Here is a 26,114-nt window from a genome sequence, read left to right as displayed (position 1 = left end):
GTTATATCTGAGAGAAATAACTTTCTGTAAACCCCGATGTGATAAAGATCTCTGGCTTCTCTTTAGCTCAGATCTCCCACTTCCCTCTATTCTCTTAATTTACATCTGAGGTGCGATACTATCTTCTGCAGAAGAAAATGTAGGCCTGCTACACTCCAAAAAAAATGCTGGGTTGTTTGGTTGACCCAACTGCTGGGTTGTTTGGTTGACCCAACTGCTGGGTTGTTTGGTTGACCCAACTGCTGGGTTGTTTGGTTGACCCAACTGCTGGGTTGTTTGGTTGACCCAACTGCTGGGTTGCAGGCGTTGGTTCACTTAGTTGGGTTCTTTTGTACAAAAACTGCTTGGTTATTGGTGCTGGGTTATTGAGCTATGACCCAGCGGGTCAGATCAGTAGACTAGATGCGTAGTTTAGTAGGGGCGTGGCATTCAGACATTTCTTTTTAACCACCCATGAAGGTAAATCTCATTCCTGTTCATCTGTTCTGTTGCATAGTTGTCACATGTAAAGGTTGGATATTTACATTTTTGTAGTTTCAATGATGCTTACAGAAGTGTATGAGCTTCCTGAAAGTCTATGTAAATCCCATTGTTGGGATGCAATAAGGTGGTATATCTTATTATAATATGTAATAAATAATCAAAATATTAAAGAAGAATGTGTGTAAAAAAAAAAAAAATGGAAAAATTGTCTTTGTATTATGCAAACTTAACCTACATTTACTCTTATGGGTTGCCAATAAGAGCTTGTTGAAAGCCACGCCCCTACAAGCCACACCTCCTGAAAATACACTAAAGATTACATTAAAAAAGAAACAGCTGCTAGGTCAACCCAGCATGAGAGTAAAAAATATCCAAATGATGCTTAAATTAACCCATGTTTGGGTAATCCCAACAACCCAACATGTTGGGTTATTCACGCAACCCAACTAGCTGGGTCAAAATAAGCTGTGTTCTGTCCACTATTTAACCAGTGCTGGATTACCAAATAACCCAAATTGGGTTGTTTTTAGCCCATCATTTTTATAGAGTGTATTCATGTACAGTGTTATGGCCTGGCTCATAGTTCGTAACAACAAAAATAAACCACGCCTGACTTAAATGTAAAAAGTAATACTTCAACTAATAATGCAAAATACTCAAATATAACATAAGCTATGGATGTCTGTAGGATCAGTAGTGTATGCAGGGTGTTGTATGGTGAAAACAAACTAAAAACCCAAAAGGTGGTGGAAGCCAACCTGCCAGTCAGGGAAGAGAGAGTGTTGGCTGATGTGCTCACCCTTAATAGCCTGCAGGCCAAGCCTTCCCAGGTGCGCCACATCAACTGACAATCCTCCCAGCTCTGCCCACTGGGCTCCTGCAAAAAGCATCCCAGCAGACAGAGTGGGAGGGATGTCACAACAGTTGGTTGTATAGTGTAATGGCGCCACAGTTATTTTCATTAAGTACAATGCAAGGTGATGCAATCATAAATGGTGCAGTCATTTGGTGTGTTCTTGGTGGACGTCTTGTTTATGCAATCCAATATCAGAGCAGTTACAACTAATTTGGCCCAGTATCTGTTACTAGTACGCTGCACTATAGATTTATGAGACTTGTCTACTTTCTAATTCTGGCAGTCTTAATAAAGCGGTATTATTCGTAAAGAGTTTTCATTCATAGAACATTTTGTGAGTGCCAACGATGTATGAATTACAACATTGATTCTGTTGCGTTTTACAGTTTGATAGGTGAGAGTGTCTTGTCTGTAGAGGCTAAGTCCAGTGGATACTTTATAAGGTAATGATAGGTGCACAGAGGTGGATTCCTCAGAAATGCCCATAGTGCCTGTGTGCCAAGCATGGGTGAGGGGGCAGCAGGCACTCTGGGGGACTCTGGGGGTCGTGGGAACACCGGCACCATATCCGTTCACTCACAATTTGGATGTGGCCTCTAAATATAGAGGAGGTCATACATGCCCAATATGAGAGGAAAACGAGGGGAATACTCCTCTGGGCTTTGCATCAGTAGAGACGGTACAGTTCAGTCAGCTGCTTAGACAGCCTGCAACTACGGCCAATCCAGCTGAGGATAGGGATGCAGAGAGCTGCAATCGGCCTCACTTTCTGAGCTCAACAATCTACTTATCTCAAGCAATAAAACACAAACATTTTGTGTGATATTTGACTGGAATTGTTATCACTTACTTTGCAGTAAGGTGCTGAATGTGATTTTTTTATCTTGATCTGTAACTTATTGGTGTGCTAACAATACAAGCATATACTGTACCTTAAAGGGCAATTCCGCAACTTTTCAACCTCAAATTCATTATCTTCAGCACCATACCAGTGTCTATAATACAGTGCATTAGAAAAGTAGTCAGACCCCTTCTATTTTTCCAAATGTTATTACGTTACAGCCTTATTTTAAAATGGATGAAATATAACATTTTCCTCATCAATCTACACACAATACCCCATAATGACAAAGCGAAAACAGGTTTTTATACATTTTTGCAAATGTATTAAAACTTAACAACACAAATACCTTATTTACATAAGTACTCTGACCCTTTCCTATGAGACTCGAAATTGAGTTCAGGTGCATCCTCTTTCCATTGAACATCCTTGAGATGTTCTTACAACTTGATTGGAGTCAACCTGTGGTAAATTCAATTTATTGGACATGATTTGGAAAGGCACACACCTGTCTATATAAGGTCCCACAGTTGAAAGTGCATGTCAGAGCAAAAACCAAGCCATGAGGTCAAAGGAAAATAATCAAATCAGCTTCCCTGTAGCTCAGTTGGTAGAGCATGGTGTTTGCAACGCTAGGGTTGTGGGTTTGATTCCCACGGGGGGCCAGCACAGGAAAAAAATTTTATGAAATGTATGCATTCACAAGTCGCTCTGGATAAGAGTGTCTGCTAAATGACTCAAATGTAAATCAAACTTTATTTGTCACATGTGCCGAATGCAACAAGTGTAGCCCATACCGTGAAACGCTTACTTACAAGCCCTTAACAAACAGTGCAGATGTAGGTAGGGGTGAAGTGACTATGCATAGATAATAAACAGTGAGTAGCAGCAGTGTACAAAACAAATGGCGGGGGGTGTCAATGTAAATAGTCCGGTGGCCATTTGATTAATTGTTCAGCAGTCTTATGGCTTGGGGGTAGAAACTGTTAAGGAGCCTTTTGGTCCTAGACTTGGCGCTCTGGTACCGCTTGTCATGTGGTAGCAGAGAAAACAGTCTATGACTTGGGTGACTATAGTCTCTGATGATTTTATGGGCTTTCCTCTGACACTGCCTATTATATAGGTCCTGGATGGCAGGATGCTTAGCCCCAGTGATGTACTGGGCCGTACGCACTACCCTCTGTAGTGCCTTACGGTCAGATGCCGAGCTCTCGATGGTGCAGCTGTATAACTTTTTGAGGATCTGGGGACCAATGCCGAATCTTTTCAGTCTCCTGAGGGGGAAAAGGTTTTGTTGTGCCCTCTTCATGGCTGTCTTGGTGTGTTTGGACCATGATAGTTCGTTGGTGATGTGGACGCCAAGGAACTTAAAACTCTCGACCCGCTCCACTACAGCCCCGTCGATGTCAATGGGGGCCTGTTCGGCCTGCCTTTTCCTGTAGTCCACTATCAGCTCCTTTGTCTTGCTCACATTGAGGGAGAGGTTGTTGTCCTGGGCACCACACTGCCAGTTCTCTGACCTCCTCGTCAGCAAACTTAATGATGGTGTTGGAGTCGTGTTTAGCCACGCAGTCGTGGGTGAACAAGGAGTACAGGAGGGGACTAAGTACACACCCCTAAGGGGCCCCAGTGTTGAGGATCAGCGTGGCCGACGTGTTGTTGCCTACCCTTACCACCTGGGGGCGGCCCGTCAGGAAGTCCAGGATCCAGTTGCTGAGGGAGGTGTTTAGTTCCAGGGTCCTTAACCTCTCTAGGGTCGGCGGGACGAAATCGTCCCACCTACGTAACAGCCAGTGGAATCCTGTGGCGCGTTATTCAAATACCTTAGAAATGCTATTATTTAAATTTCTCAAACATATGACTATTTTACACCATTTTAAAGACAAGACTCTCGTTAATCTAACCACACTGTCCAATTTCAAAAAGGCTTTACAACGAAAGCAAAACATTAGATTATGTCAGCAGAGTACCCAGCCAGAAATAATCAGACACCCATTTTTCAAGCTAGCATATAATGTCACATAAACCCAGAAGACAGCTAAATGCAGCACTAACCTTTGATGATCTTCATCAGATGACAACCCTAGGACATTATGTTATACAATACATGCATGTTTTGTTCAATCAAGTTCATATTTATATCAAAAACCAGCTTTTTACATTAGCATGTGACGTTCAGAACTAGCATACCCCCCGCAAACTTCCGGTGAATTTACAAAACATTTACTAAATTACTCACGATAAACGTTCACAAAAAGCATAACAATTATTTCAAGAATTATAGATACAGAACTCCTCTATGCACTCGATATGTCCGATTTTAAAATAGCTTTTCGGTGAAAGCACATTTTGTAATATTCTCAGTAGATAGCCCGGCATCACAGGGCTAACTATTTAGACACCCAGCAAGTTTAGCACTCACCAAAGTCCGATTTACTATAAGAAAAATGTTATTACCTTTGATGTTCTTCGTCAGAATGCACTCCCAGGACTTCTACTTCAATAACAAATGTTGGTTTGGTTCAAAATAATCCATAGTTATATTCAAATAGCGGCGTTTTGTTCGTGCGTTCAAGACACTATCCGAATGGTAAAGAAGGGTGACGAGCACGACGCATTTCGTGACAAAAAAAATCTAAATATTCCATTACCGTACTTCGAAGCATGTCAACCGCTGTTTAAAATCTATTTTTATGCAATTTTTATGCAATTTTTATGCCCATTGTCCTCTGATCGGCCACTTGCCAAAAGCGCAAATGTGTTTCAGCCAGGGGCTGCCTCGATATCATTCAGCTTTTTCCCGGGCTCTGAGAGCCTATGAGAGCCGTAGGAAGTGTCACGTTACAGCAAAGATCCTCAGTCTTCAATAAACAGAGACAAAAAGCTCAAGGAATGGTCAGAGAGGGCACTTCCTGTAAGGAATCTTCTCAGGTTTTTGCCTGCCATATGAGTTCTGTTATACTCACAGACACCATTCAAACAGTTTTAGAAACGTTAGGGTGTTTTCTATCCAAAGCCAATAATTATATGCATATTCTAGTTTCTGGGCAGTAGTAATAACCAGATTAAATCGGGTACGTTTTTTTTCCGGCCGTGTAAATACTGCCCCCTACCCCCAACAGGTTAACTTAGTAATGAACTTTGTGGGCACTATGGTGTTGAACACTGAGGTGTAGTCAATGGACAGCATTCTCACATAGGTGTTTCTTTTGTCCAGGTGTGAAAGGGTAGTGTGTAGTGCGATTGAGATTGCGTCATCTGTGGATCTGTTGGGGCGGTATGCAAATTGGAGTGGGTCTAGGGTATCCGGGAGGATGCTGTTGATGTGAGCCATGACCAGCCTTTCAAAGCAGGTGTGCCGTAGAGCTCCGAGACAGGATTGTGTCGAGGCACAGATCTGGGGAAGGGTACAGGGGAAAAAAGGCCGGCAGCATTACAGGTCCCCAAGAACACAGTGGCCTCCATCATTCTTAAATGGAAGAAGTTTGGAACCACCTAGACTCTTCCTAGAGCTGGCCGCCTGGCCAAACTGAGCAATCAGGGGAGAAGGGCCTTGGTTCAGAGAGGTGACCAAGAATCTGATGGTCACTCTGACAGAGCTACAGAGTTCCTCTGTGGAGATGGAGCACAGGGGCCCATCTCTGCAGCACTCCACTAATCAGGCCTTTATGGTGACCAGACGGAAACCACTCCTCAGTAAAAGGCCCCTAAATGACAGCCCGCTTGGAGTTTGCCAAAAGGCCCCTAAAGGACTCTTAGACCATGAGAAGCAAGATTCTCTGGCCTGATGAAATCAAGATTGAACTCTTTGGACTGAATGCCAAGTGTCACATCTGGAGAAAACCTGACACTATCCTTACGGTGAAGCATGATGGTGGCAGCATTATGCTGTGGGGATGTTTTTCAGCGGCAGGGACTGGCAGACTAGTCAAGATTGAGGGAAAGATGAACGGAGCAAAGTATAGAGAGATCCTTGATGAAAACCTGCTCCAGAGCGCTCAGGACCTCAGACTGGGGTGAAGGTTCACCTTCCAACAGGACAATGACCCTAAGCACACAGTCAAGACAACGCAGGAGTGGCTTCGGGACAAGTCTCTGAATGTCCTTGTGTGGCCCAGCCAGAGCCCAGACTTGAACCCGATAGAACATCTCCGGAGAGACTTAAAAATAGCTGTGCAGCGACGCTCTCCATCCAATCTCCCCATCCAATCTGATCTCCAGAGAAGAATGCGAGAAACTCCCCGAATACAGGTGTGCCAGGCTGTAATCGCTGCCAACGGTGCTTCAGCAAAGTACTGAGTACTGGGTCTGAATACTTATATAAATGTGATATTTCAGTTTTAAGTTTAACTTCTTATGGCAGGTGGGACGGTAGTGTCCCACCTGGCCAACATCCGGTGAAATTGCAGAGCGCGAAATTCACAAATACCAAATTAAAATGTTTAACATTCTTGAAAATATATGTGTTATACATCAAAATAAAGCTTAACTTCTTGTTAATCCAGCCGCTGGGGCAGATTTCAAAAAGGCTTTACGGCTAAAGCAAACCACGATTATCTGAGGACAGCGCCCCGCATACAAACACAAGAAAATCATATTTCAACCAGGCAGGTGATACCCCAAAGTCAGAAATAGTGATATAATTAATGCCTTACCTTTGAAGATCTTCTTATGTTGGCCCTCCAAAATGTCCCAGAAACATCACAAATGGTCCTTTTGTTCGATAATGTCCTTAATTATGTTCCAAAAATGTCCATTTATTTGGCGTGTTTGATTCAGAAATACACCGGTTTCAACTCGCCCAACATGCCTACAAAGTATCTAATACGTTACCTGTAAACTTGGTCCAAACATTTCAAACAACGTTCCTAATCCAACCTCAGGTACCCTAAAACGTAAATAATCGATCAAATTTAAGATGGAATAAACTGTTTCTAATACCGGATAAAAACAACGTGAAGCGCGCTCCAGTTCACACGCACAAAAACAGTAGAGTCCACCTGGAGTGACACTTACAATGAATAGGACTACTTCTTCATTTCTTAAAAGAAAAACATCGAACAATTTCTAAAGACTGTTGACATCTAGTGGAAGCCATAGGAACTGCAACCAGGTTCCTAATAATAAGGGTATCCCATAGAAAACAATTGGAAAATCCTATGACGTCAATTTTCTTTTTCCCTGGATGGTTTGTCCTCGGGGTTTCGCCTGCCATATCAGTTCTGTTTTACTCACAGACATTATTTGAACAGTTTTAGAAACTAGACTTATCTTATGTCTATAAATTAGAGTGTTTTCTATCCAAATCTACCAATTATATGCATATCCTAGATTCTGGGCCTGAGAAACAGGCAGTTTACTTTGGGCACGCTTTCCATCCGGAGGTGAAAATACTGCCCCCTACCCAAGAGAGGTTAATAAATTAGCAAAAATTTCGTAAAAGCTGTTTTTGCTTTGTCATTATGGGGTATTTTGTGTAGATGGATGAGGATTTTTTTTCTTTTATCCATTTTAAAATAAGACTAACATAACAAAATGTGGATAAAGTCAAGGGGTCTGAATACTTTCCGAATGCACTGTATGTGAAAACGGCGTGTTTCTATGATCTGTGGTTAAAACGAAAAAAAAAGGTCTTAAAAAATGTTTCTCTGTGACGTCACAGAGTAGAATTGAAAGTAAGAAAAAGAGTGATTTTCCAAATCCAGCAATGAGTTTCTCGCCAGAAAGAGGGTATTTTCTTGCTCTCCACGTCACCTCGAATCTCATAGTGTTAAAAAAAAAGTTGTACGTTTTGATGACTTTTGATAACTTTATATTTTTTTTCTACAAAATGTAGAAAATCACAGTTTTTACATATATAGACACTGGTATTGTGCTGGAGATAATGAGAATGAGGTTGAAAAGTGGTTGGATTGCTCTTTAAAAAAACAAATGTTCAACAATTCACTTAGTTTTTTACTTGAAACAAATCATTTAGATCGCTTTACAGTGTTCTCAACTGTCATTCGCAGCTTTGCAAATAGGCTGCCATTGGACTCCTCCCCCCCCCCCCCCCCCCCAGAACTGCCTGAACATGGGAGAAGAGGGGGTGGTTTGCAAAACACACTTTTTTTATTTTGCTGTATTCCACCAGGGCCTGTGTTCTACCTTACAGGGAGCTGGCTGGTGTACACTGGTCCCGGGGTAACCCAGACTAAGGGAGTGCCAGCCCTGCATAGGCCAGCCCTGCATAGGCTAACTTTATCCCCTATCGCCTCATCAGGGTATAAATAAATAGGCTGCCATGACGAGGGGGAAGGGTTAAAGAAAACAGATGACATTTTCCCATACTGTATGGTGGTTGGTGCTCTAATTTTGATAAGGTTGATAAGGTTGAGTGACACCACTGTGTATGGGCCTACCCTGCACAGAGACTGTTCTCTTGCTTTGTTTGCGCTTTTACATGTTATGTCTATCTCTAATAAGCTACCCAGGAAAGGGCTGAAAATAATATATTTAGCCTCAGAAATAAGGTTCATGAAATCAATAACTTGCTGACATCAGATAATATGAATATATTAGCCATTTCTGAGACTCACTTAGATAATTCATTTGATGATACAGCAGTAGCAATATAAGGATATAACATCTGTAGAAGAGACAGAAATTCTTATGGGGAGGTGTTGCTGTATATATTCAGAGCCATATCCCTGTAATGCTTAGAGAGGATCTTATGTCAAGTGTTATTTAAGTGTTGTGGTTGCCGGTCTCTCGGCACATCTAAAGCCTTTTCTTTTGGGGTGTTGCTATAGGCCACTAAGTGCTAACAGTCAGTATCTAAATAATTTGTGTGAAATGCTTGATAGTGTATGTGATGTAAACAGAGAGGTCTACTTTCTTGGGGACCTGAATATTGACTGGTTTTCATCAAATTGTCAGCTCAAGAGGCAGCCTCTCATTGTAACCAGTGCCTGTAATCTTGTCCAGGTTATTAACCTCTCTAGGGGGTGTGGGATGCTACCATCCCACCTGGCCAACATCCAGTGAAATTGCAGAGCGCCAAATTCAAAAACAGAAATACTCATTATAAAAATTCATAAAACATACAAGTGTTATACATCGGTTTAAAGATTAACTTCTTGTTAATCCAACCACGGTGTCAGATTTCAAAAAGACTTTACGGCGAAAGCAAACCATGCGATTATCTGAGAACAGCGCCCAGCAGACATTACAAACAGTAACCAGCCAAGTAGAGGAGTAACAAAAGTCAGAAATAGCGATAAAATTAATCACTTACCTTTGATGATCTTCATATGGTTACACTCACAAGACTCCCAGTTACCCAATAAATGTTAGTTTTGTTCGATAAAGTCCCTCTTTATATCCAAAAACCTCCGTTATGTTAGCGCGTTTTGTTCAGTAATCCACTGTCTCAAACAACATCCGGTGAAATTGCAGAGCGTGAAACTCAACAAAACAGAAATTCTCATAATAAACATACATAAAAGATACAAATGTTCTATACCAGCTTAAAGATAAACTTCTTGTTAATCCAACCGCTGTGTCAAATTTCAAAAAGGCTTTACGGCGAAAGCAAACCATGCGGTTATCTGAGAACAGCGCACAGCAGACAAATCATTACAAACAGTAACCAGCCAAGTAGAGGAGTAACAAAAGTCAGAAATAGCGATAAAATGTATCACTTACCTTTGATGATCTTCATATGGTTGCACTCCCAAGACTCCATGTTACACAATAAATGTTTGTTTTGTTTGATAAAGTCCCTCTTTATATTCAAAAACCTCAGTTTTGTTGGTGTGTTTTGTTCAGTAATCCATTGGAACAAAGCGCAGTCACAGCAGGCAGACGAAAAATCTAAAAAGTACCATAAAAGTACGTAGAAACATGTCAAACGATGTTTATAATCAATCCTCAGGTTGTTTTTGTCATAAATAATCGATCATATTTCAACCGGACAATAGCTTCGTCAATAGAAAAGGAAAAACAAGAAAGGCATGCTCCCGGTCACGCGAAGGACTCATGTCTGGAAATTTCCACTGTCCTCTCATTGAAAGTGGTGTTTCTCCCTCATTTTTCAGAGTAAAAGCCTGAAACAATGCCTAAAGACTGGCCACATGTAGTGGAAGCCATAGGGATCGTGAACTGCGTCATAAGTCTTTGTATGGTGGATAGCCTTTCAATGGAAAAACAGCCATTTCAAAATAATAGCACTTCCTGGATGGATTTTCCTCAGGTTTTTGCCTGCCATATCAGTTCTGTTATACTCACATACATTATTCTAACAGTTTTGGAAACGTTAGAGTGTTTTCTATCCAAATCTACCAATTATATGCATATCCTAGCTTCTGGGCCTGAGTAGCAGGCAGTTTACTTTGGGCATGCTTTTCATCCAAAATTCTGAATGCTGCCCCCTACCCTAGTGAGGTTAATCAACCTACCAAGGTGTTTACAAACACTACAGGAACAAGATAATCCACATGTATCGATCACATTCTTACTAATTCTGTAGAACTTTGTTCTAAAGCTGTATCCGTACACATTGGATGCACTGATCACAATATAGTGGCTATATCCAGGAAAGCCAAAGTTCCAAAAGCAGGGCCTAAAATAGCATATAAGAGATCATACAAAAGATTTTTCTGTGACTTATGTGGATGATGTTACAAATATTTGTTGGTCTGATGTGATTACTAAGGAGCATCCAGATGCTGCACTTGATGAATTTATGAAATTGCTTCTTCCAATTGTTGATAAACATGGACCTGTTAAGAAACTGACTGTTAGAACTGTTAAGGCTCCATGGATTGATGAGGAATTGAAAAACTGTATGGTTAAAAAAGATGGGGCAAAAGGAGTGGCTAATAAGACTGGCTGCACACCTGACTGGTTGACTTACTGCAAATTGAGAAATGATGTGACTAAACTCAACAAAAAGAAGAAACTGTATTATGAAGCCAAGATCAATGATATAAAGAATGATGGAAAAAAACATTGTACTTTAAATAAAATTATGGGCAGAAAGACAAGTTCAACTCTATCTTTCATTGAATCAGATCGCTTATTCATCACAAAACCATTTAATTATTACTTAATTGGCAAAGTGGGCAAACTTAGGCAGGAAATGCAAACAACGAACAGTGAACCATGGTATTCATACATAAAAAAACTAATAATGAAAGAAAATATTGCAAGTTTGAATTTTGTAAAGTTAGTGTGGGAGAGGTGGAAATATTATTGTTATCGATCAATAATGACAAACCTCCTGGCATTGACAACTTAGATGGAAAGCTAGTGAGGATAGCCAGTGAGGATAGCTGACTCTATAGCCACTCCTATCTGTCATATCTTTAATCTGATCCTAGAGGAATTTCTTTGTCCTCAGGCCTGGAGGGAAGAAAAAGTAATTCCACTACCCAAGAGTGGTAAAGCGGCCTTTACTGGTTCTCACAGCAGACCTATAAGCCTTCTGCCAGCTCTTAGCAAACTGTTGGAAAATGGTGTTTGACCAAATACAATGCTATTTCTCTGTAAACAAATTAACAACAGACTTTCAGCATGCTTATAGAAAAGGGCACTCAACATGTACTGCACTGACTCAAATTACTGATGATTGGTTGAAAGAAATTATTAATAAGAAGATTGTGGGAGCTGTAATGTTAGCTTTAAGTGTAGTCTTTGATATTATTGACCATAACCTCTTGTTGAAAAAACTTGTTATGGCTTTTCAACCTATGCCATATCTTGGATACAGAGCTATCTATCTAATAGAACTCAAAGGGTTTTCTTTAATGAAAGCTTCTCTAATGTCAAATGTAAAGTGTGTTGTACCACAGGGCAGCTCTCTAGGCCCTCTACTATTTTCAATTTTAACAATGACCTGCCACTGGCATGTGTGTCCATGTACGCTGATGATTCAACCATATACACATCAGCAACCACAGCTAATGAAGTCACTGAAACCCTTAACAAAGAGTTGCAGTCTGTTTTCAAATGGGTGGCCAGTAATAAACTGCTCCTGAACATTTCTAAAACTAAGAGCATTGTATTTGGTACAAATCATTCCCTAAGTTCTAGACCTCAGCTGAATCTGGTAATGAATGGTGTGGCTGTTGAACAAGTTGAGGAGACTAAATTAGTTGGCGTTACCTTAGATTGTAAACGGTCTTTGTCAAAAGATATAGATTAAATGGTTGTAAAGATGGGGAGAGGTCTGTCCATAATAAAGAGATGCTCTGCTTTTTTGACACCACACTCCAAAAAGCAAGTCCTGCAGGCTCTTGTTTTGTCTTATCTTGATTATTGTCCAGTCTTGGGGTCGAGTGCTGCAAGGAAAGACCTAGTTAAGCTGCAGCTGGCCTAGAACAGAGTGGCACATCTTGCTCTTCATTGTAATCAGAGGGCTGATATAAACACTATGCATGCCAGTCTCCCTTGGCTAAGAGTTGAGGAGAGACTGACTGCTTCACTTCTTATTTTTGTAAGAAACATTAATGTGTTGAAAATCCCAAATTGTTTGCATAGTCAACTTACAGCTCTGACACACACACTTACCCCACAAGAGGGGGTCTTTACACAGTCCCCAAATCCAGAACAAATTCAAGAAAGTGTACAGTATTACATAGAGCCATTATTGCATGGAACTCCGTTCCGTCTCATATTGCTCAAATAAACAGCAAACCTGGTTTCAAAAATTATGGCACAATGCCTCTCCCCTATTTGACCTAGATAGTTTGTGTATATGTATTGATATGTAGGCTACGTGTGCCTTTTTTATATGTATGTAGTTCTGTTCTTGTCTATTAATGTTCTTTATTATGTCAAATTTCATGTTTTGTGTGGACCCCAGAAAGAGTGGTTGCCGCTTTTGAACAGCTAATGGGGATCTTAATAAAATACCAAAGTGCAGTGGTCTCAACCATATGGTTTGCTTTTTGAAAGTTTGTCAGGTTTGATTGTGTAATGGTTTGTTGATGTTGCCATGAGATCTACAAGAGATTATTTATCGCAATGGGATATCCTGGTGAAATGTTCTCTCTATTATGTGATGAAAAGGTGATGAGTTAAAATGATTGAGTTTTGATGAAAATGTGATATTTTTTCACAGTGTAAAGCCACCTGTCAGACTGCGATCACAATGGGAAGGAAAAAAATACAAATCTCTCGTATCCTGGACCAGCGGAATAGACAGGTACAACTCTTTGATTATTTCTATCACTTTCCATCATTATTGTATTTGCCATGGTTTAGTTAAACAGTCACACATGGTAAATAATACATTGAACCTATATGTTTCTGTCCCCAGGTGACGTTCACCAAGCGTAAGTTTGGCCTGATGAAGAAGGCTTATGAGCTGAGTGTGTTGTGTGACTGTGAGATTGCCCTCATCATCTTCAACAGCACCAACCGTCTGTTCCAGTACGCCAGCACTGACATGGACAAGGTCCTACTCAAGTACACAGAGTACAGCGAGCCTCACGAGAGTAGGACCAACACAGACATAATGGAGGTATAAATACATTACTAGGTCCACACATTACTCAACATGTTCTCCTATACAGTATGTATAGTCATTTGTTATATCCAAGGTTCCAAATACATTAATTCCCAATGAAGTTGAGATAGCTTTGATGATTAAATGCTTAAGCTAATGAAATGCTTACTTGGGCAACCCTATAAAGCATTGAAAAAACTATGTTGGTACAGCCCACTTCTGTAACATTAGGTCATCCCAAAGAGGCAATAGTATAAACAGGCTGTAGTATGTGGTATCCTTGAGGTAATGTCTGTGTGCTGCTCTTTTCTCTGTCCTGTTGCTGTAGACTCTGCGGAGGAAAGGCCTAGGTCTGGACGGGACAGAGCTGCTGGACACTGAGGAGCCCATGCAGGTGGCAGCAGAGAAGTTCGGTCCACTAAGCGAGGGCATGGACCTCTCCCTGGCCCGCCAGCGCTACTACGTAAGAACTCACACTTGTCTTATGAAACACATGCTGTCTGAGCCAAAGGCTGTAAATGGACTAAAGCTGTTTCATTGATTCATTTTATTCAGTGAAGAATGGCAGTTTGAGAAAATGATTATATTGAACGGTCAAACCATTAATTTGACTCAGTGAGCACATTTTGTACTTAAAGAGATACTTTAGCAGTACAATGCAGCTGCAATAGACCTAACTTTCTGATCTCAACTGAAACAGACACTGTCCCATATTTCTCCTCAGGCCCCCTCCCTGCTCTCACCCGAGGCCCAGTTCCTGGTGACTGCTGGCTGTGAGAATGGATACCCCAACTCGTCCAACCCCAGCCTGAGCTCCCACAGATCCCCTGCCTTCAAGCCCCTGGGCCATAGACCAGGCTCAGCCAGCCCTGCAGGGCCCCACAGCCACGCTGCCTTCATGTCTCCACACTCAGGTAAGACCTGGCCCCCTAGTTCTTCTTTGCAAACATTCCTAGAGGGTTAGAGGTACCATTCTTGTCATTGATTGCCTACAGAATGTGAGGCCACCTCAGTGCTGTGCAGCTGGCTGTTCAAACAGGAATTGTGTGTGTGTGTGTGTGTGTGTGTGTGTGTGTGTGTGTGTGTGTGTGTGTGTGTGTGTGTGTGTGTGTGTGTGTGTGTGTGTGTGTGTGTGTGTGTGTGTGTGTGTGTGTGTGTGTGTGTGTGTGTGTGTGTGTGTGTGTGTGTGTGCATGCATACGTGCTGTGTGAAACAACCCCCCCCCATGAGTGAAACTGCGTCTGGAGACTGATCTTTGGTTTCTGAGCAGTGAGTGTGTTGCACCTGCTGGTCATCTCAGTTGAGCTCAACTCCACTCTTCATACTCTATAGTTAGTAGTAGGGATGCCACTCAATGGTTTGCCATCGCAACTGAACTATGTAGTCAATTAACGCTGCATTTTGAAATGCTTTACACTGTACATTATGATGTTTGTAATTTTCCCTTTTTATCAATACATATCAGAGCAAAACATATGTAAAGAAAATGCTTATTATGCTTACTGACTTAGTTGTAGTTGTAGTTATTATCAAGGTGTGAATACGTTTTTCATTATGAGGTTAACATTAACAATGTACGTTTTGGTAATCTGAAGTGCCACATGTCTATAAGAGATAAAGTTTAATCCTATAAAAGAACTTCTGTTTTACAGGTGGAGTGAGTGAGAGAGATTGAGAGAGAGTGAATGAGTGTACTGTCTGTGAGTGAAACATTATTCTACCCACATCTTGTTTCTCACTTCCTATTTGTTTTCTCTCTGTAAAGGTATTGGCTACTCCATGTTCTCCCATAGCAACCTGAGCCGGGCCTTGGAGATGAAGACTCCTCCCCCTTTGAACCTGGGCAATGACAACCGGCGGGCAGAGAGCCACCCTGGTATGGGCGGCATTCGCGCCAACCTCAACAGTGCTGTAAGGATCTCTTAAATCCTACTTGTCAGTCATAACAAGAGGTTAGCAGGAGGTTTTGCATTACTGCAGACTACAGAATATAGTTTCACTATCACTCATGGTCATTATCAAGGACCAATCAGAGAGCAAGGTTATGAGGATGTTATTATGAAGGGACCAATAACAAATACATTTTTATTTGTATTATTAGGATCCCCATTAGCGACAGCTAGTCTTACTGGGGGTTATGACAATGTCATTACAAGGGGACACATTAAAAAGCAGTGTTATTACGAAGAGACCAATCAGAGAGCAGGGTTAAGACGATGCCATTAACTGGGGACCAATTAGAGAGCAGGGTTATGATGATGTCATTATGATGGACCAATCAGAGAGCAGGGTAATGACAATATCATTATGTTGATGTCATTATGAAGGACCAATCAGAGACCAGGGTTATGTTACGGTGACCATATTACCACCACACCGGCAGTCACGAGTCATGACAGCAGTCAAATACCATTTACATACATTTTACTCATTTAGCAGACTCTCTTATCCAGAGCGACTAACAGTACATTTACATACATTTCATTTCATGCCTTTTTTTATTTTTGGTACTGGGCCCCCGTGGGAATCGAACCCACAACCCTGGCATTGCACACACCATGCTGGCGTTGCAAACACCATGCTCTACCAACTGAGCCACAGGGAAGACTGTAAGCATTTAGTCACGGTAACTAGGCTTCTCCAAGCTCTGATGCTGCTGATGGTCAATAGTAGCCTACCAAACTTGATAGCTGCCTGGTACTCAGCACTCTATTGTCCCTCTAATCACTCTGACATCAATGCAAATGTTTTCGAAAATCAAATCAAACACTTCATGAGAGCCCATGAGCTCATGTTGCGCAACATTTCTGTAGGCTATGCAATTGCGTAAGAAAACAGAGTTTTGATGGCCTCTATTAAGGAGGATCCCATCAGTTTATTTCTCAACTTTCCTAATATTAAGCATATTGCTTCGCTTTACAACAGGTGAATAGCTTATCTGGCTGGCATGAAAATTAACCATGGAATAAGCGTCCTACATTTGCTATTTACAGTGTATTCGGAAAGTATTCAGACCCCTTCTCCTTTTCCACATTTTGTTACGTTACAGCCTTATTCTAAAATGGATAAAATAAAAAGAAATCCTCGTCAATCTGCACACAATACCCCATAATGACAAAGTGAAAACCGTTTTTTAGAATTTTTTTCAAATAAATTAAAAAGAAAAAACTGAAATACCTTATTAACATAAGTATTCAGACACTTTGAAGTGAGACTCGAAATTGAGCTCAGGGGCATGTTTCTACAACTTCATTGGAGTCCACCTGTGGTAAATTCAATTGATTGGACATGGGTCTGAATACTTATGTTAATGGATTATTTAAATTATACATTTGCTAACATTTCTAAAGACCTGTTTTTGCTTTGTCATTATGGGGTATTTTGTTTAGATTTTAGATTAAGGCTGTAACTTAACAAAATGTGTTAAAAGTCAAGAGGTCTGAATACTTTCCGAATGCACTGTAAGGTCATAGATGACATGTCTCTTTTTTCCCCTGCCCCTGTTCCGAGACAAGTGCATGATAATGGTCCATTCTAAATCAAAACTAATTTCACACAAATATTATTTTGTATATGCAAGATTAAATCAAGAATAATCTGATGGGTGACAATGTTAGCATATCACTTGTTGAATGATATATTATCATTTCTGAATAATGTCCAGCTTGTGTGCAGTAAGGCAAGAAATCATAGTCCCACACCACATGTAGCCTAGCCCATGGACCTATATGTTTTGATTTAAGGTTTGTATCACAACTAAAGTGGCCAAATAACTTCTTAAAATTAAGCACATTCATTCAATTACAATTGGTGTTGCTGAGTTTATAATGTGAAGAAATAGCCTAATATTTTATCAGCATTGTAAGACACATGTTCTAATCTGTTGCATCAGCCTCTTTTAAAAGGTTTTTGATGTGAGTGGTTGTATTCATTTGGGATCTATCGCATCCCACTGTCACGCCTGCTCCCACTTCCCCTCTCTGGCGCTCGAGGGCACCAGGCTGCCCTTCATTACGTACACCTGTCACCATCCTTATGCGCATCAGCACTCTTTGGACTCACCTGGACTCCTTTACTTTGTTGATTGCCCCTCTATATCTGTCTGCTCCTCAGTTTGTTACCCTGGTCAGCATTATTGTCATTTTGTTTTCCCCTGTCCAGATGCTGTCCATATTCTGTTCCTGTCCGTGTTTCATTAAATGTTCACTCCCTGTACTTGCTTCTTGTCTCCAGCGTCTGTCCTTACAGAATGCTGACACCACTATTTGAAGCATCAGGGAGTTCTTGTTTTTTGTTTTTGGTGGTGACCGATGGAACAGGGGGTGCCTCAGCTGGCTCGTCGGGCTTCCACGCCTTAGCTAGCTCGAGAGGTTTCCTTTCCTCGGTTGGATCGGCAGGCATCCCACGTCATGCCTCAGCCGGCTCGTCGGGCTCCTACGCCTCAGCCGGCTCATCAGGCTCCCATCCCACATCATGCCTTAGCCGGCCCATCAGGCTCCCATGCCCCAGCGGGATCGTCAGGCTTTCATGCCTCAGCCGGATCGTCGGGCTCCCACGCCTCAGCCGGCTTGTCCTGCTCCCACCCATCAGCCGGCTCGTCGGGCTTCTACGCCTCAGCCGGCTAGTCCAGCGCCATTCCTCGGCCAGCCCGTCAGGCTCGCCCAGGTGGGACGCAGGGTGGCGCCCCTAGAAGAGGGGTACTGTCACACCTGCTCCCGCTTCCCCTCAAGCTGCCCTTCATTACGCAGACTGGTCACCATCATTACGCACATCAAGACTCATTGGACACCTGGACTCCTTTACTTTGTTGATTGCCCCTCTATATCTGTCTGCTCTTCAGTTTTTTCCCTGTCGCATTATTTTCGTTTTGTTTTCCCCTGTCCAGACGCTGTCCGTATTCTGTTCCTGTCCGTGTTTCATTAAATGTTCACTCCCTGTACTTGCTTCTTGTCTCCACCGTCTGTCCTTACACCCACAACTGCCCCAGAATATGTTTGGAATATTTATTTCTCGCACAGAAGGACAAGTTGACCAATAGAATACGTCAACCGTTGTACTATGGTGGATAGTAGATTGACATAGGCAAATGCTTTTGCTGTTCATTAGGCATACTCATCTTGTTGGCTGACGAAAAGTAAATTTGTAGAGTTCTTCTAGCATCTTTAATATGCGCCTTGGAATTCGATAAGAAGAACGCGCACAGTTGCGTCCCCGATGTGTCTGTCTTCACTTGTAGCCTACTTTGGAGCTCAGATAGATGCCTGTGAGAAGAATCCGATCATGTGACGGGCATTGGCTAATAAGAATTGCGATATCTGAGAGAGCCATGTGAGTGAGAGGTGCATCGGAACATGTAGCCAGGAGAAGTGAATTATAATTGTTATATTCAGCCCAAGGGCAAATGGCCACTGACCGCAAAAGGCATTTATTCTTTTATGGGGCATTACGGCCTCACTAGGGGGTTTCTGTCAAGAAATTTGAGGCATTATCAAGTGCTTGACAAATTGTGAATGAGATACTGATGAAGTGTGTGCAGCCTGTGCAAGAAACAATGCAGAGCTCATGCCTTTCATGCAACTTTTGTCATCATTAGAGTTGCTTAATGCAGCCTTAGAATGTATTAAAAATCTAAACATATAGCTCAATGTTTGTATGACAACTAAAGTTGCATAAATAGCTCTAAATAAAGCATATAGAGGGACCTATTTCTTTGTTAACCGCTCAATACAGTATAGCCGCATGTGCGCACGCCATCAGAAATCGTTTGGAGAAAACATCCTTTCTATTTTATTCAGCTATGTTCAATTGTATTCTTCATACTATAAAATAATGGCACGGAATTCTAAGCAATTCTTGTCTGCTAAATGAACTAGTGTAGCCCACAGCCATATGGCATAGCCAGATCAACTCAGAGTAAGCTATTCTGTTCTTCTGAAATATACTACATTTTCTTCATACCATGTTTGTTTAGACCTGTCTAAAATAAATAATGTATTTATTGTGATGGTGTAGGCTATATTAAATGGATTAATTTGACTTTTTAAAATGTAGATGTTCCAAAGGTCTGCATCAGTGGCTTGTAGGCTATGCGTGGAAGCCAGGAGATGCTACTAAATTTATTTATATTAATTAACAGTCAATTACCGTGAGACCGGCAGTTATTTGCTTGACAATCACCGGCTGACAAAATTAAATGACTGCCACAGCCCCAGTTATGATGACGTCCTAATGATGATGTCATTATGAAGAGACCAATCAGAGATTAGGGCAATGACGATGTCATTACGAAAGGCCAATCAGAGGACCAACCACACTCACACTTGTACACTATAATTCTCACTCTCACACTTACTCACATGGCCTGTATTTAAGCAATAAGGCCTGAGGGGGTGTGGTATATGTCCAATATACCTCGGCTAAGGGTTGTTCTTTGTAAGACGCAACGCGGAGTGCCTGGTCACAGCCCTTAGCTGTGGTATGTTGGCCATATATCACAAACCCCTGAGGTGCCTTATTGCTATTAGAAACTGGTTACCAACATAATAAGAGCAGTAAAAATAAATGGTTTGAAATACCCATGATATACGGTCTGATATACCACGGCTTTTAGTCAATCAGCATTCAGGGCTCGAACCACCCAGTTTATAATGTTTTGAACCGAGTAACTGCTTCTCTCTCCATGTAATGTTCAGAGAGGCATACTGTACCAGGGCATGCACCCAGGGAACCACATGCTGACCATGGGGAAGGCAGGTCTGCTGGGCCACAGTCTTGGGGGCTACGGCCTCTCTGCTGGACCATCTGGTAAGACTGCAGCTCTGCTCTTCTGACATCTGTATGTGCTTCTTAGTTAGTGATATAAAATAATCATTCTCCTCTGTCCCAGACTACAGCCACCCAGGTTTCTCCCATGCTGTGAGTCTACAGCGTGGTACAGTGAACCCGTGGCAGACAGCACAACAGCAGGAGCAACATGTACCCCACCTCAGCCCAACGTAAGACCACTGATATGAAACCTTACTCAATTACTAAGTGTTAAACATTGAACAAGGATGGACCATGATACTGTTGTGATGAGTCTTCTAGTGCCCTTTATAGGAAAAATAGCATGTGGGGATTTATTTCATGCTCTATGTCCCTCAAACTCAACTTCTGACCTCAAAGCCAGTTCCACTGCGTTTTTTCAGTGTTCCCCTCTAATCAGGGACTAATTTAGACCTGGGTGCAATTAATTATCAGGTTAGAACAGAAAACCAGCATGACTCGGACTTCGAAGGGTATGAGTTGAATACCCCCGCTCTATGTGATGCATATTCTCTTCCCTTTTCTCTGTCTGCTTGCTGTGTACCAGGATGTCCAGCGGAGGGTGCTCTTTCCCCTCTCAGGCCTCCACCCCCACCACTCCTCCTCACCCCTCCCTCAACCTCAGCATCAAATCAGAGCGAGCCTCCCCAGAGCGCATCTGCTCTGCGACCTCTCCACCGCTCCACCATCTGAGGCAGCACTCTCCAATGAGCACCCCCGATTCTGCTCGCCACACCCCCCAGGAACCTTACCCAGCCAATGAGAAAGAGGAATTCCCCAAAGGAGATTTTCCCTACCCGGCTCAGCAAGGGGCAGAGGAGAAAGGGGGGCTGCCCCTGAGGCAATTAGAAATTAGCGATGGGTGGCAGAGATAGCTGGCAGCGACTACCACACACCACCCACCCTCCTTCAAGCCAAGCCAAGCCTGCCACATGGTTGCCCACTCACAGAGAGAGGAGGATGGGGAGATGAGGTTCATTCATTCACATCATCCCAGAGGAAAGAAAGACCCCCCTTAGAGCTGGGCTGGACTCTCCCTTGTGGGTGATGAACATGTGTCACTGCCTCTCTGATCCTGATCCTGATATATAGTCTGGGTGTGTTGTTGTTGGGTTTTGTTGGTTTGTCTGTGTGTTGGGGTCAGAGGGTATGTCAAACCACACATCAGTGTGGTTCTCTCATCCTGTTTGAGCTACGGAGCAGAGGGTGAGGGAATATGAGTCATTAGGCCATGTTCTTAGAGCACCGTGTTTCAGAGTAGTACTTTACATTCAGGTCCCCAGTTACAGTGCCTTCGTAAAGTATTCAGACCCCTTGACTTTTTCCACATTTTGTTAGATTACAGTCTTATTCTAAAATTGATTAAATTGTTGTTTTTTTTCATCAATCTACACACAATACCCCATAATGACAAAGCAAAAACAGGTTTTTAGACATTTTTAACATAAGTATTCAGACCCTTTACTCAGTACTTTGTTGAAGCACCTTTTGCAGTGATTACAGCCTCGAGTCTTCTTGGGTATGACGCTACAAGCTTGACACACCTGTATTTGGGGAGTTCCTCCTATTCTTCTCTGCAGATCCTCTCAATATCTGTCAGGTTGGATGGGGAGCGTTGCTGCACAGCTATTTTCAGGTCTCTCCAAAGATGCTAGATCGGGTTCAAGTCCAGGCTCTGGCTGGGACACTCAAGGACATTCAGAGACTTGTCCAAAAACACTCCTGCATTGTGTTGGCTGTGTGCTTAGGATCGTTGACCTGTTGGAAAGTGAACCTTCACCCCGTCTGAGGTCCTGAGTGCTCTGGAGCAGGCTTTCATCAAGGATCTCGCTGTACTTTGCTCCGTTCATCTTTGCCTCGATCCTGACTCGTCTCTCAGTCCCTGCCGCTGAGAAACATCCCAACAGCATGATTCTGCCACCACCATGCTTCACCGTAGGAATGGTGCTAGGTTTCCTCCAGACGTGACGCTTGGCATTCAGGCCAAAGTGTTCAATCTTGTTTTCATCAGACCAGAGAATTTTGTTTCTCATGGTCTGAGAGTCTTTAGGTGCCTTTTGGCAAACTTCAAGCGGACTGTCATGTGCATTTTACTGAGGAGTGGCTTCCATCTGGCCACTCTACCATAAAGGCCTGATTGGTGGAGTGCTGCAGAGATGGTTGTCCTCCTTGAAGGTTCTCCCATCTCCAGAGGAACTCTCTAGCTCTATCAGAGTGATTATCGGGTTCTTGGTCACCTCCCTGACCAAGGCCCTTCTCCCCCAATTGCTCCGTTTGGCCAGGCGGCCAGCTCAGGGAAGAGTCTTGGTGGTTCCAAACTTCTTCCACTTAAGAATGATGGAGGCCACTGTGTTCTTGGGGACCTTTAATGCTGCAGACATTTTTTGGTACCCTTCCCCAGATCTGTGCCTCGACACAATCTTGTCTCCAAGATCTACCGACAATTCCTTTGACCTCATGGCTTGGTTTGTAAATAAGGTTTATCTGTTTTGTCATTATGAGGTATTGTGTGTAGATTGCTGAGGATTTTTTGTATTTAATACATTTTAGAATAAGGCTGTAAAGTAACAAAATGTGGAAAAAGTCAAGGGGTCTAAATACTTTTCGAAGGCACTGTATATAACTTTAATGCTTTTGCCTTTAGCTCAAAATCAATGTCGTGGTCAGCTCACAGGAGACCGATTAGGGAGCACCAAGGTTCTACTCATCTATCATAGTGGCACGCCCTCTGTGATAGTGAGTGGGAAGTTGGTCTGGATAGGAATTGATTAAAGAAAAACAAAAATGCAATCTGCACTTATGGATTTTTGTATTTAAAATCTGTGCATCAATAAGTCTCTCAGGGATTTGGATCATTGGTTCCATTATACAGGTTTAGTGTTGCTTTTTAAGGCTAAAAAATGACTGAGCAAAGCTGTTTGTTTTTGCACTATATACTGCATAGTTAGGACACTGGCCATAGTAATGCAAAATTATGACAAATTTAAGACTAAAGGGAATGTAACATGTGCTTTATTTCTTATAAATGGATATTGTGTTCAATTAAATTATTTGTGAAGCAATATCCAAAACAAGCCAACATTTAGCATATAATGGCGTGTGAGAATCACCCCATTACTAGTCATCATCATACATCTTCAATCTATTCCTGCTTGTGATGCTCAAGGTCCATATTCACTATAACCATTTTATAAAGTTGAGCTTTACTACTTTCAGCACTGTTGTATTTTGTTTAAATAAATTCCAGTTATTTATTAATTCCTGAAAAGGAAACACATTTTCAGTGGGGCAATGGGAATAAGGTATGTTGACAATCAGACACCTATCAAATAAACTGCATAAATTAACTTTTGTCTATGGAAAAAAATAACATTTTATTGCTCGTGTGAGTTTTTTATATATATATTTTTTAATGATTTTTGTGTTTTATGCAGATCTTTTGTGGTGTGTTATTGTTTCATTTATCCATTTTATGTTTAAAAAGTCTGAAAATAGTTAATGTAAAATGATCTTGTATCCATTTTGTTTCTTGTGGATTTGTGTGTAGATTGAAGTGAACTCCTTAGTCCACAAGAGGTCAACGTATTTCACACTATCACTCTGAAGGCAAGACAATGCAGAAAGAATCAGCCATTAGTGCTACTACTGGAAATTAATTATCAGATTTTCCATGGCAAAAGTGACAAGTTAATGCAGTGCACTGTGATGGTATTCAGAGAAAACGGCAGTGTATTGAAGACATACACATAGAGGGTATATGGGCAGGTTCTGATTGACAACATGGAATTATTGCCAGGAGAAATGTTTGTGTCTGACACAAACTATTTCAACTGTGGATAAATGTACAAAGTGAAAAACAGTAACTTCAGTTACAAACAGTATTCTCGCAGACATTCACATTAAAGTTCTTTTGACATATTTTTGAATATAAGCACTTGTCAGTAAAAACCACACAGGTTATTCTAGCACATCAATACCACTGGGCAAAAACTGGTTGAATCAACATTGTTTCCATGTCATTTCAACAACAACAAAAACAAATTGATGACATTGAATTAACGTGGAAAACTGATTGGATTTGCAGAAAGTCATCAATGTAAGGGAATTTCATCTTTATTTCACCCAACTTTTAACCTAAATACAATGACATTGTGAAATGTTTTATTGATTTCATGTTGAATTTACGTTAGTTGACAACACAACCAAATGTATATCAAAACTATATGTTGAAATGACATATGTGCCCAGTGGGTAGTGTCAGCGCTGGCAGTATTTATCAAAACAACCCATGGCTTTATACTTATTTTAATGATGTAGCTGCCTTTCAATTAGCATGATTTGATTTTTAAGTTATTTTGACCTGAACGTTGATTCAGAAGTCACATCATTTCCTTTGATGTATATTTATCTGAAGACCGATAAAATGCTATCTACTATTTTTATCTTTCATGTGTCCATTTATTTATTTAGATTGTTCCATTGAATACATCTAGTCACTCATTATGTCAAACCACTAGGTTGCAACTGAGGGGGGAACAAGATTGAAGGAACTCTAAAACCAGACAAGCTTTATACAGTGTGCATACAATACAAAATGCCTTACAATCACAGCTGGACATCACATACAGTGAATATGTTCTTCCCTCTAGAGCATTTCCCTACCATTTAGAATAACCAGGATGAAATTGGCTAGAATTATCCCTCTCCCACCCGTCAGCATGGCCTCTCTGCTCCCCCAATGAAAAGAGTCACAGGGGTGGTGTCTGGGCAGCTCCCCTGAGGATAGGGCCAGTCTGCAGGGCATGACTGAAGCCTCCGTTGTCTGGTCGCTGCCTGTTCCCTATAGCAACAGCCATGGTGGCTGCAGACTGGGGGCCTCCAAACACATGCACATAATTAATGTGATTATATAGATACGTCAACCCTGTCACCTTCCAGTTCATTAAGCCAGACACTCTCCCAGACCTGTCAGAGGCTAGTAAAGGCCTGAGTCTGCCTGGCCTTAAGAGGAGAGCATACATTTTATATAGGCCTTATAGCAGGAGGGGCAATAGAGGGTTAGGTAGAAAATTCTCAGAAGGAAGTCAAAGTACTCGTAATAGCTGTTTTGACATCATTGTAAAATGCTCCGTGATCTGAAAAGCATCAAAGGAAAATGCATGACAAGATAAAACAAGTGGGCAAACATTTTTTGTTGTTGAAATTTCACTCAATAATTATAAAAATCATATCACATAAAAATGTTGTCAAACAGAAAATGATTGTTAGTGAAACACATTCAAGATCAGAATCTCAGCCACCCATAACACACAAAGTTCCAAGGTGTTATCTGGTCCCATCTAGTTCTGTGCTTGAGCACCATCGATATCCTCCAATGAAGCATTCCCACCTCACCAGCACATAAAGGCTCAGATAAGTCTCTCCCTCCCTAAATTGGGCATCTTTGTGGGTTTTGACTGGATCTGGAAGTCAAATAATATCTTCAATAAATCATGTCAGCTCTCAGACAAAACGCTCCACGGGCCTTTCTGGCTGTGTCACGTCTGAGGGAAGGTCATGTTCCTTAGCACTGTACAATATCAAACTGATTTTTACCAATATTATTTCACAATAAGGGATATCCACAAAAATATACCATG

The 26,114-nt window shown here is 41.7% G+C and overlaps 1 protein-coding gene across 1 annotated transcript in view; it reads left to right on the top strand.

Annotated features, from left to right (window-relative positions):
* The window catches only part of mef2b (myocyte enhancer factor 2b), a 28,932-nt gene extending 4,017 nt beyond the window's left edge, over positions 1 to 24,915 (top strand). Inside the window, exons 2-9 of the mRNA XM_014148753.3 lie at positions 13,285 to 13,368; positions 13,483 to 13,686; positions 14,000 to 14,134; positions 14,396 to 14,585; positions 15,437 to 15,582; positions 20,364 to 20,475; positions 20,558 to 20,666; positions 21,023 to 24,915. Coding sequence (XP_014004228.1) covers positions 13,315 to 13,368; positions 13,483 to 13,686; positions 14,000 to 14,134; positions 14,396 to 14,585; positions 15,437 to 15,582; positions 20,364 to 20,475; positions 20,558 to 20,666; positions 21,023 to 21,350 — 1,278 coding nt within the window. The 5' untranslated portion in view covers positions 13,285 to 13,314 and the 3' untranslated portion in view covers positions 21,351 to 24,915. The remainder of the gene's footprint in view (positions 1 to 13,284; positions 13,369 to 13,482; positions 13,687 to 13,999; positions 14,135 to 14,395; positions 14,586 to 15,436; positions 15,583 to 20,363; positions 20,476 to 20,557; positions 20,667 to 21,022) is intronic.
* The last annotated feature ends 1,199 nt before the right edge of the window (positions 24,916 to 26,114 follow it).

This window comes from Salmo salar, chromosome 16 (genome assembly GCF_965601325.2).
Source record: "Salmo salar chromosome 16, fSalSal1, whole genome shotgun sequence".
In the NCBI taxonomy this organism is placed as follows: domain Eukaryota; kingdom Metazoa; phylum Chordata; class Actinopteri; order Salmoniformes; family Salmonidae; genus Salmo; species Salmo salar.
Note: the sequence above shows the minus strand (reverse complement) of the source record. Positions and strands in the feature narration are given on the sequence as shown.